Raw genomic sequence first — 12,459 nt, forward strand, 5'->3', positions numbered from 1 at the left:
CCAATCAGCTCAATTTTTAATTAACAGTTAAACCTAAACTAAAATGGTTTACAGATTAATTGATTGTAATTATTTTTCATTAATCTGAAAATGTAAACAATTAACTTAAATTTACCATCAACAATCAACCAAAAATCATCTTTATCTCATCAAAAATGAGGAAATCAAAGCCACCAATTGTTTAAACCCTTTTCTTTTGGTAAATATTAAGTGACCATTTAGTGTTTGACCATTTTGAATTTCTTTGTTCCAACAACCAACAATTACCACCATAATTAACCTGTTAATTAACCATTTTAATGAATAATTACTAATTCATGTGACCAATTGGATCAATTAATTTCTCTCAACAGGTAAATCTTGTTTAAAATTAGACAAATTTCAATATATTTTTCACTCGCTCTCCCAAACAGATCATCAAGTTCACTTTTTATTTTTAATTTTTTTTTTCTCTTCTATATTGTTTTTATTTTCCAGTCTATTTTTCTCAGCTACCAGAGCAAAACTTGTGTGATTAAGGAAATCAAAAAGATTGGATTAGTTATTATCTAATTCAAATTCAACTCCAGTCAAGCCAACGGAAAGCATGAATAATCTTACAGTTGTATTATTATGACCGTTAATCTTAATCTCTCTTCAACTATTTAGTTCCTATAAATTACTAATTAAGACATTTTTTTTTCTCCCAAATTGTTCAATTTCTCTCCATTTACCTTTTTTTCCCTCCCATTTAAATGACAGCCTTTAAGTTTATCTCTTTCAATCTCTCTCTTTCTCTCTCTTACATAATTAGACATTTATTGTTATTGTTAATTATCAACGAAGATATATTTTCATCAATCATCGGTAGTCACCATCATCAATTGTCTCCTCCAACTCATCACAGTTTCACCTCAAAAAATTCATCTTTAATCAACTTGACAAGGACAAAGGATCAACAATTAACATTTTCTCCTTTCTCTTTCTCTATCTCTCTTTTTCCTCTAATCTATTTTTCTCCAGCCAAAAAGATGAGTTTTTGTCAACTATTCAACTTATTAACATTTCTTCATTTCTTAATCCATCCACAGACCCAACATCATGAGACATCTTGTGCCCGATCACTAACAACCTTTAATCTACTTTACATAATCGTCAACACTTTGATTTTCATCATTTTCAACAAACTATCAACATGGAATCTTAAACATCCAAGAAAACCAGAAAATCTATTATTCTCTAGCCTAATGCTACTATTGGTTATTCTTTCCCTTTTCAATATCCACCAATACCCGACCTCTGACCTCTTCAGCTCTTTTCCATCAATAGCCAACTAATTCGGAAGTGTTCATCCGAAATTCAGAGTTTTATTGTTATCAAATTTACATGGAATTCCCCCTTTCTAATCAGCTTATTCTCCAAACATTCATCTCTAAACTAATTCCATTTCTTTTCTACTTCAATTTCCAATCTCCTATGGATAATTAACATATCTAATGAAACAATTAGGAATCAGAAAACAGTGATTTGTGGTTAGGATACTTTACACTGTTTCTTTAATTAACTTTAATTCAGTTACAATTTAGCAAATAACCAAAATGATCCTTGATATTAATCCTTCCCCAGCCTTGATTATAACAATTTGCTTTCTAATTCTGTGCTTTAACCTTGTGTTTAGTGAATATTAACCTATTACAATCATAACGAATCAACAATTAATCTGGTTACCTTTCCATCTTAATCTCCGTCTCGTTTAATCCTCGTAATTAATCGGGTCTTATCTGACCTTTTCTATTCGTTGCATTTATCTTCTTCTTTTGCTCCTTCCTGCTTTATTCTTTCTTGCTTATCACCTTATCTTCATCAAGCACAGATTCATCATCAATCATAATTGTCTTCATCTTCTTCATAACTCTTACATAATCTTCAAATTCCAAGACTGAAAGATAACCCAAAGATGCCCCAAAATTGTGAAACGGATTACAGGGGAATAGACAATTCATATTCCATGGAATCGAGAGATTTAATTTCACCCACACTCGTTGTTCCCTCTGAGTCCATCAACATCCACAATTTGAACAATAATTGTGACACCAACATGATTAATAATCAAAATGCTAATTCATCTTCATCGTTAAACTTATCCAACGAAACAATTACCGATAATTGTGGTCTTAATGAAGAATCAAAAAGTACTCCTCATGAATATCTAAGTGACCAAGTTAAAATCTCTTTTCAACATCAACTTAATCATCATCATCCAATCATGGAGGTTACCCGATCAATTAATCATCTAATTCCTTTTAAAAAAGCTAAAATAACCGATTCTTCCGGCATTATGGTTTATCCTGATACAACAACATTCAATAGTAAAACAATTGAAGATAAACCACCAGAATATATGTTAATTGATTATAATCGGAAGATTGTTAATCATCATAATCATCATCATCATCATCATCATGTTCACCCTATGGCACCAGTTGATGTTAATCGTGTCAACAAAATGTCCAATAATAGTAGATCACCAACTCCGGGAACAATTAGTTCATCAGTTTATTCATATATGAATGAAAGTAAATTGACCAATTCACTTGATGGTAATTCTGAAAGTCTTTTTCATTCATCAACCAATCTAATTAAACCTTATTCATCCTCAGTTCATAGTAACTCATCATCATTATCTTCTTCTTCTTCTTCTTCAGGACAAGAAAACCATTCACCTAAAAGCTCAACAATGGAAACAACAATTAACTCACTAAAACCAACACTGACCAGTCTCTCAACGATGTCACCTCATCATCATCATCGACTCAACAATTATCGTAATGGTTATAATATTAAACCATCAATCTCACCATCATCATCATTTGACCGTAGTCGATCTGATAACGCAATTTCATCCGAAATACAATCGATAACAATTAATAAACCAACCTGTGAATCAATTACTCTACTTGATAATCCTCATCATATTCAAGAACCAATTAACAGATCATCAACCATGTCCTGCTCTTCAATATCATCTTTCGCTTCATCGTCATCTTCTTGTTCATCTACAGTTGACAAAACATTACCCATGATAAATGTTATTAGTTTAAACAATGAAACAATCACATCAACTGAAAAAACAATAACCTCACAATCTTACAATAAAGAAACTGTACCAACAATCAGTAATCATGATGAGGCGATCATGAATATATCTGATTTTGTTAATGGTTATTCAACTTCTAATCTCTATTCTAAGAAAAATTCTGATTCTCAGGATGTTCATAATCATTTATCAGCTGATTTTCGTCGCAATCGATATAAAGAGACCTGGGATTTTCTTAATAAAAGTGATCTTATCGAGGTTACACTTAAAACTGCTGATCTAATGAAAAGAAATCAATCACTTCAACGTGATATTGAACGATTAAAGGAAGAAGTTGCTAAAATTATTCCAACATCAAAAATTTGTGAGGATAATCAGATGAGAATTAACAATAACGTTTGTATCGAAAATAGTGCTTAATCATAATTCACACTAAATTAACATTAATTATCGAATCATCTTATAATTTAAATTCCAAGTCCAATGAATCACCATATGAATTTAAATAACCCGATCTCTAAAAACCTATTAACTATTCTGTTATTGTTAACAATTTATCTAAAACTTTATTGTTTAATTAATGTATTAACTAAGTAATCATTCTGTATTCTAGACACCAAATCAAATTTAAACCAATAAATTTATTAACTAAGACTCATTCATTTACCTGAAGAACAAGCCTTTTGCCTTCTGGGTAAAATTGTCCATCGATATCGATGATCGTAATTTATTTCGTTCTGATTGTTCAAGAGTTACAATTACATCTTTATCAATTAAGAAGACTAATTAGCCTCCCAATGAGCTCTAACAGTTTCCATAGCTGAATCTCCTCTTGGTGTTATATTTTATACTCGATTTGTTATCAAGCAATTAAAGTTTATCGTATTGATCAGAAAGTTGATCCAAAGGAGCTTCTATTAACCAAAATATTCGTAGTTACTGAAGAGGAAACGATTGTAAGACGAGATTGAAGTTGAAAGGGTTTTCGGGGAAGCGACGACCGAAACTGAAATGGACATTAAAGAAGTGTCAAGATAATAACGGTCAATATCTGTTCTGAATTAAATGAACAACCAGAAAAGAGCAAACCAATCTGAAAGATGAATTGGATTAGAGATGAACTCATGTAAAGAATGTGAAAACTGTAGCTCGATATTAAATCAATTGATTTATCTCAGATGAGAAAGAGGGAAAGTTCAAGAGCGAAACATGAGGAATGGCTCAGTGCCTATCGATGTGACTTCTTCACATCGTTAGCATCGAAACTTTGAAAGTTCGAATTGAAATTAGCGCAAAGTGAATGGATCCTTATCGAGGACGAATTTCGAAATCAAGAGCTTGTCCTTCAACCGAACAACGTCCAAGCTGAGACACAACAAGCGAAAAGTTGTCGGTTAACAAAGGCCTTTCATCTATTCGTCAAGTGACCAAGAAAGAATCAAAAGAGAAAGATCGAACTCGAGACAATGGGTCATTTTCTCGATTAGGAAGCCGTGCATTCTCGCCCTGAGGCAAGAACAATTTGATAGAAAACAAGACAAACTTAATTTGGTGAACAAAATCAACGAGAACATTTTTGATTCTCATGAACATTCACCAACAATTAGCACATGGAATAAACTAAATTATAAATTCCATCACTATTATCATCTTCGACAATATTGATAGCGACAGATCAACTTGATCATTAACAAATCAATCACAATTACTTAACAATAAACACAATCAAATTGATATTAAACAATTAGGAATCAGAAAACAGTGATTTGTGGTTAGGATACTTTACACTGTTTCTTTAATTAACTTTAATTCAGTTACAATTTAGCAAATAACCAAAATGATCCTTGATATTAATCCTTCCCCAGCCTTGATTATAACAATTTGCTTTCTAATTCTGTGCTTTAACCTTGTGTTTAGTGAATATTAACCTATTACAATCATAACGAATCAACAATTAATCTGGTTACCTTTCCATCTTAATCTCCGTCTCGTTTAATCCTCGTAATTAATCGGGCCTTAAATGACCTTATCTTCATCAATCACAATTGTGAGACAGATTTCAGGGGAATAGATAATTCATATTCCATGGAATTGAGAGATTTAATCTCACCCACACTCGTTGTCCTCTTTGAGTTCATCAACATCCACAATTTATCGTAAACTCGGTCGTCTAATTAAATCATTCTCTAAGCAATTATTTTGAATTTACCATAAACAGATAATCAATTATTTTAACATTTCGTTAACCAATTGAATTTCAAGCCCCCAATAGTCCAAATCTAGCATATTAAGTAAGAAAGATAAATTGAGATTCACCAAATCATGACCAACAATTAAAACGATTCACAATTTCCAGGCCAAAACTAAGAGTCACTATCGTCGCTCTAACCTAAAGGTCACATAAATTTGACAGTTATTTTTAACCTTCTCCAAACGGGACATAAAAAATCTACTCAGTGCACAAGAAACAATTACATTTCCATTAATTAGTCAACAGTTGATTCATTATTTAAGTTAATCTAGTTGCAACAAAAAACCAAACAAGAAAATGATGAAATTCATTTCAATCGGCTAGCTGATATTTCAGCTCATTAAGATGAACATTGAAAAAAACGTTCAATTATAAAACTTAACCTTCCATTGGATCAACCGTAATTACACAAATACAGTTGACAAATTAATATACAACAATAATCGTGAAACAATCAGATTTAAACAAGAGATTAAAATTAGAATCTTAAACAAAACAAAAAGGATTAAATTGACTAATCGAAGAGTAGAAAGGCCCACCAAGAGGTGGCGCTGTTCGCAATTAGAAAATCGGTTAGATTGCTGACAAAGCAAGACCGATTGGAGGAGCCACAATCTGCGTTTTCCTGAGTTTCTCTAATTCAATCTTGTTAATGTTTTGTGTCAATTAAATTAATTTTTTCAATTGTTTATTCATTTTTTTTAATCTACTGTCCAAATCTCAAGTTAATACAACACCATTGTGATCCTCTTATTCAAATGTTAGCAACAACATGGCCGATAGAAGAAAACTTCAAGGTATGATCTCTTTTTATTTCTACTCTCCACTTCTCTCTCTCTCTCTTTCTTTCTCTCTCATTTTCTTTCAAAGCTCTTTCCTCTCTTTCTCTTTCTATTTGGTTCCATCTCTCTCTTTTTTATTCTTCTCTATTTTTTCTTCTTCCCTTTAAACCTTTTTTTTTCAATCATTGTCATGCTTTGCATCTTATTTCTCTCTCTTTCTATGATGGGGTTATACCTTCTCTATCTCTCTGTTTCATGGAACATTATTTGCAAATTTTCATTCTTCTAATTTTGTCTCTCTCTCTCTTTTCCTCTCCATCTTTCTCTTTCTCTTTCTACAGGTGAGATTGAGCGATGCCACAAGAAAGTGCAAGAAGGAGTTGAAACCTTCGAGGATTTGTGGCACAAGGCTCACAATGCCCCAAACTCTAATCAAAAAGAAAAATACGAAGCTGATCTCAAGAAAGAAATTAAAAAGCTTCAGGTTGGTATATCTCTTCTTAGAAGTGTATTCTAATTTTCATTAGCTTTAACTTGGATTCATGGATTCTTCTTCTTTTTGTTATGTTCTCAATCACTCAAATAGTTGTGTCAAATTTAGAGATATAGTAAAGAATCAGTTATCCTCACTTATTGTACTGTAAGCTTAGCTCTTTTACCCTTAATACTTTGCATCGGATAGTGTAACTCATTTTTGTCATTTTCGACAATTTTGTATATCCTGATTTTACTTTGGCTCAGGATTTACGGTTTACTTATTATCTACATTTTCTCAAATGGATATATATCTCTGATTGCATCAAATAACAACAGAACTCATGAATATTGAACCATGTGGATAAAGAAAAAGTTGATCAATCAATATTTTCTTTTTGTTTCTCTCTTTTAATTACGTTTTGTTTGTCTTTTTTTTTCTTCTTCTTTATTTACAGAGGCTTCGAGACCAGATTAAATCATGGATTGCCTCAAGTGAGATTAAGGATAAAAGGTTATTACTGGACGATAGGAAACTCATAGAGACTCAAATGGAAAGGTTTAAAGTGTTAGAGAGGGAGACAAAAACAAAGGCATATTCTAAAGAAGGCCTGGGAGCAGCGCAAAAATTAGATCCAGCACAAAGAGAAAAGGATGAGGTGACAAATTGGATGGCCGATTCAATAGCTCAACTCAAAATCCAAATAGATCAATTTGAATGTGAGAATGAAGCCATTTTGGTTGCGTTAAAAAAGAAAAAAAGTGACAAGGAGAAAACAGATCGAGTCGAAGAATTAAAAAATTGGTTAGAAAAACATCGGTATCATATTAATCAATTAGAAACTCTTATGAGGATGTTAGATAATGATACAGTGGACGTGGATCAGATTAAAAAGATAAAAGATGACGTTGAATATTATATTGAATCTTGTCAAGATCCTGATTTTGAGGAGAATGAATATATTTATGAAGATTTAGAGTTGGACGATATGCAAGAGTATCTAGCCAAAACTAGAGCAGCCCTTGCAAACCACACTGCTTCATTTGATAGTGGGACAACTAAAACAACAAATTCTTCTAATGCCACCGGTGATGAAGAGGGAGCCAATTCTGTTCATTCTTATACCCCAACATCAACTTCAAGTTCACCCGCTCCCAGTCCAGGATTGACCAATCATTCCAAGGGAGTAATGGATTTATGTAATCCAGGAACCACTGTCAATGCTAGTTGTACATCTGTGAATAACTCCACAAGCAACTCTATTACCAATAGCACCATTACTAATAATAATGGTGTTTTAGTTACTTCATCATCAACAACAACGGGATCTTCTTCTCTCTCTTCTCTATCTTCTTCTCTCTCCTCTTCTGTTTCTTCTAATGTTAAACCTCAGCCTGTTTGGTCTCTCTCTACGTCTGTTAGTAGCTCAATTCCCTCAGTTTCATCGAGTAATTCATCGAGCAAAGTATCCACATCCCAAACCACAACAACAGGGACAAATTTAACAACTACTGCAACCTCAACTTTATCAACAACAACAACAACTACCACAACAACAACAGTGTCTACAACAATTACAACAACAATCTCTACAGTAACAACAGCAACAACCAACACTTCAACCACAATGGTGACATCCTCATCATCGTCAATATATTCAGGTAAGTCATTCTGGTCAATTACAGTGTCCATCATCAATGGAAACCAGAAAATTACCTTAATATCATTTCTGTGTCTTCTCACTGTTCTCTGTGTGTACAAACTTCACTTTCATCCCATCAAAATGTGTTTCTTTTTCACATGTCAATTTAAACTCTCATCGTTTCAACAATATTTAATAGTTGCAGCTTAAAAAAAAAGGTTACAAAGTCACGAAATTTTGTTTACTCTTCTATTTTAGCTCGTTCGTTTTTTTTGTGTCCATTTAGTCAACGATTTGTACCGGATTTTCACTATTGATCTCTCTCTTTCTTGAGGTTCTCGTTAATTGTTTCCCATTTGTTTTGCTTCTCTCTCTCCATTCACTAGGCAACTATTTTCTCTCAGAACGAAGTAGCTTATTCACCCTCTGCTTATGTATTTATTACTTATTTGTCTTCTTTCTTTTGTTGTTACTCTGTTTGAGTTTCCATTCATATTCTATCAACTCTCTCTATTCTATCTTTATATTTTTTCTGTTCGCTCAATATAAAATTCATTTTATCTTTTTTCTCTTTAGAATTGAATCAGAAAAGTTGTTCATCTCGAATGAATTCTAGAACCAGCAGTTGCAGCAGTAATATAAGTCACTGTAGTAGCAACAGCGCTAATAACAGTCCACCTTCTGTTAACAATCCATTAAATGGTAAGATTGATTAAAAAAATTGGATAAAGAAGCAAAAAAATATCAGATAACTATTATCTTCCAATATTCCCTAGAAAATTACAAGAGATTAATTTTTCTTGAACAGACCCAAAGCATTAAGAAGAAGGAAAATCAAGGGTTAATTTCATTGCATAATTTGCCTTTTAATTGGAATGATAGAAAAAGAAACACATTTGACATTGCACTTAAATCGATGACAGATTAAAGTTAGACTTTTCCCAGAATTTAAATTTCTTCAATTATCCATCATCATTACTAATTGTTACATTGAGTTTTTATCTGTATCAATTTGAAGCAAGCGGTTTAATTTTCTCTCTCTCTCTCTCTCGTTTCTCTCTCTCTCTCTCGTTTCTCTCTATGCTCCTTTTTTTCTTCTGTTTTTTATCTTACACTTGTTACCTTTTAAACATTCATCAACTCTTATCATTTAAAAGTGAACATCATCTAATCTTTTTTTTTCTGTTTTTCATCTTCCTTTGTCTAGGTATCACAACTACTAGTAACTCTGCAGCATCTTACAGCATGGCTGCAGCGGTTACTGCTGTACCCACATCCACATCAGTCACCTTATCCTCACTTACATCAGGCCCATGGAGTCAAACGATTGGTTCTTCTAGGAGTCAGGTTAATTCAAATAGTTCTGCGATAAGCCAACTTGTAAACACTACGAATATCAACACCAATTTGAATATCACCACTAACAACAACAATACTAATACCAACAACAACATCAACAACAATAGTAATAGTAATAACAGTAATAATAATAATCCTCTGATAATGAATGGACCATCCGTACCTGGAGGTCTTGGTGTTAAAGTATCTTCACAGTTACAACAACAACAACAACCTCAATCTCAACCACAACAACAACAGTCAAGCAACTCTGGACCTGGGCAAGGTTTAGGAACAACTTCTGCGCCCGTGAACCAATTAACATCCATGTCCTCACTTAAATCAATAGCCCAACAAGCTATTGCGAGTGCAGGGTTGGAGAATTCTAATATGAACGATGCTACTACTACTTTATCTACTTCAAATCTTTTTGAGACAAGCACATCCATGTCAGGAGCTGCCACTAACTCAATGAACAGTAATGCCTCAAATGTTACATCAACAACATCATCAGTGATAGGTTTATTAAGTGGTAATAGTAAATCTCTGATTATGCCTTCATGTGTTTCCTCTTCAGTATCAAATTTAACCTCCTCCGCGGCAAATTCTGCCGTTAGTCCTGCCAGTTCAACCGGGATGCATCAGTCAGAAGCCCATATTCCACCGTTGTTAGGTGTTGCTCCTTTAGGACCTGTACAGCTACCTAAACAATGTCTATATCAACTTCATATGCTTGAGGCTGCCTGTAGACATACCATTTATCCAGTTGATTCTCAGAGGCTAAGGTGAGTTGATCACCATTTACCTTTAGTGTGATTAGTGTTTTTATAATTTCCTTTCAATTATTAACCTTCTCCTTCATCTTTACTTTTACTAAATAAAATCTCTCTTTGGTAATTCTATTATCACTTTTCAGATAAGAACATGAAAAAACATGTGTTTTACCTGTAATCTTCTTACCTTTTCTTTCTCTCTCTCTCTCTCTCTTTTCTATCTTTCTATCTCTTTCTCTCTTCCCCTGATTGTGCGTCTTTCTCTCCCTTTATTTTCAAAAATATTTCTCTCTCTTTATTAATGTTTTATATATATAATTATATACTTCTATTAGACCATATTTGCCTCCGAATCCATGTCCGACGCCGTCATATTATCCGCAACAAGCCTTGCCACATAGCGATTCTGTTGAGTTCTTCCATCGACTCTCAACTGAGACATTATTCTTCATTTTTTATTTTATGGAGGTAACCACATTGTTACTACTTAGCCTTCATCATCATCATCATCATCATCATCTGCTCACACTTGCTAATATAGACAACTAATTTTATTCTTTTTTACTTTTTTATTCTATTTGATTTGAAATTATTAGGGTACAAAGGCGCAGTACCTGGCAGCTAAAGCTTTGAAAAAACAGTCATGGCGTTTCCATACAAAGTATATGATGTGGTTTCAACGTCATGAGGAACCAAAAACAATCACTGACGAGTACGAACAGGTAATTTTCGGATTGAGATAAAAATATATAATTTTATCCATTTAATTTACTCACCTTTATTTCTCTTTTTCACTAATTTTATCAAACTACATTTTAAAGTCAACATCTAATTGAAATTTGTTTTTTTTTCTCCTTTTGTGTTTTCACTCTTTTCCTTTTCTAGGGCACTTATGTATACTTTGACTATGAAAAGTGGGGCCAACGGAAAAAAGAACATTTCACATTTGAGTACCGGTACTTAGAGGATCGTGAACTGAATTAAAGGATAATAAACCAAAAAAACCTACCTGCAAAAACACAAAAAAAACTTGTAATTGTAATTGATGAAACAAAACAAAAAAAACTCCTGAGAGCGCAATGAAAAATGGCGAGAGATAGAGTAAAAAAAAGCCTTTTAACACTCACAGAAATTTTTGTCCATTCCCTCTATCACTTACGAAATTTTTGTCAGCATGTGATCTAACCAAAGAAATAGTGACCTTACAATGTTAACCTCAACGGCGGAAAGTGATAACCTAAAAGAATCAGCTGATTCAGCTAATCCAAAAATGATTAAGATGATGGTGATGATGATGACTTGGATTTTTCCTGAACAAAAATAAAGACCTTGCACCGGTGACCAAATACTAATCAATTATGTTTATCGATTTAGTTTAGGTTTTATTTTTGTTCAAGATGCACAAACAACTTACACTTATGTACTTAACCATGGGCGGGAAAACCATCACCAACACAAAGACACCTAACAAAATCACTCACCAAACACCCAAAGAGAAAGGGAAAAGGAGAAGAAGGAGAAAAGCAAAACAAAGATTACAAAAAGAAATGAAGATTATTCCAATAACTAGTTCAAAATGATTAACATGAGAAGCGATTAATTGTCTCATTCTCTCAACCTCTTTCACCTTTCACCTTTCACCTTTCACCTTTTTCCTATTACTATTACTTATTCCTCACTTTTCTCTCTCTCTCTCCCACTCTAATCTTTCTCTCACTTCTCTTTATTTCTAGTTTTCTTTTCTCCTTCGTCTTTTCATCTCTGTGTTATCTTAATGTTCCCCATAACAAAGTTATGATTACAAAAGATTCCAAAAAATTGTCATTCAATTTGATTTCGCCAAATCCTCTCATCAAGTTGCGCTCATCTTACTACCAACAGAATCAACATTAGTACTAATACTTGTGATATCTTCATCATCCACTAACACTCTTAATCATAGTTAAACTATTTATCCAATCATCATCATCTTCATCACCATCATCAGTCATCATTTGAAAATGGAGTTGTCGCCGGTGCTAATTAATTTAATCCATTTAATTGTCGGGCCTGTGGCGCAATTTGGATAACGCGTCTGCCTAACGAGCAGAAGATTCTAGGTTCAAGTCCTAGCAGGCTCGAA

General features: G+C 33.2%; 2 protein-coding genes and 1 non-coding gene across 6 annotated transcripts; all 3 read left to right on the plus strand.

Moving 5' to 3' along the window:
- Nucleotides 1-3: 3 nt before the first annotated feature.
- LOC128385431 (GATA zinc finger domain-containing protein 11-like) lies at nucleotides 4-3,730 on the plus strand. Of its 3 annotated transcripts, none has more exons than XM_053344294.1 (3): nucleotides 4-353; nucleotides 478-2,555; nucleotides 2,685-3,730. In XM_053344294.1, exons 2-3 carry the CDS (start codon nucleotides 1,937-1,939, stop codon nucleotides 3,494-3,496), a joined length of 1,431 nt encoding a protein of 476 aa, XP_053200269.1. In that variant the 5' UTR covers nucleotides 4-353; nucleotides 478-1,936; the 3' UTR covers nucleotides 3,497-3,730. The 3 variants fall into 3 exon arrangements, with proteins under 3 accessions (XP_053200269.1, XP_053200267.1, XP_053200268.1); XM_053344292.1 differs by having other exon boundaries at nucleotides 9-353; nucleotides 478-2,579; XM_053344293.1 differs by having other exon boundaries at nucleotides 9-199; nucleotides 478-2,579.
- A 2,207-nt stretch (nucleotides 3,731-5,937) lies between these two features.
- LOC128385419 (CCR4-NOT transcription complex subunit 3-like) lies at nucleotides 5,938-11,469 on the plus strand. 2 transcript variants are annotated; one of them, XM_053344279.1, is made up of 8 exons: nucleotides 5,938-6,124; nucleotides 6,451-6,593; nucleotides 7,042-8,245; nucleotides 8,803-8,928; nucleotides 9,434-10,349; nucleotides 10,673-10,805; nucleotides 10,934-11,059; nucleotides 11,223-11,469. In XM_053344279.1, the coding sequence occupies exons 1-8, from the start codon at nucleotides 6,100-6,102 to the stop codon at nucleotides 11,319-11,321; spliced, it is 2,772 nt and encodes a 923-aa protein (XP_053200254.1). In that variant the 5' UTR covers nucleotides 5,938-6,099; the 3' UTR covers nucleotides 11,322-11,469. The 2 variants fall into 2 exon arrangements, with proteins under 2 accessions (XP_053200254.1, XP_053200255.1); XM_053344280.1 differs by lacking the exon at nucleotides 8,803-8,928.
- Nucleotides 11,470-12,382: 913 nt separating this feature from the next.
- On the plus strand, nucleotides 12,383-12,457 carry Trnav-aac (transfer RNA valine (anticodon AAC)). Its single transcript has one exon. It is a non-coding gene; the product is annotated as a tRNA-Val (tRNA).
- The last annotated feature ends 2 nt before the right edge of the window (nucleotides 12,458-12,459 follow it).

This window comes from Panonychus citri, unplaced genomic scaffold (assembly GCF_014898815.1).
Source record: "Panonychus citri isolate SS breed McGregor unplaced genomic scaffold, ASM1489881v1 Contig00049, whole genome shotgun sequence".
NCBI classification, from domain to species: domain Eukaryota; kingdom Metazoa; phylum Arthropoda; class Arachnida; order Trombidiformes; family Tetranychidae; genus Panonychus; species Panonychus citri.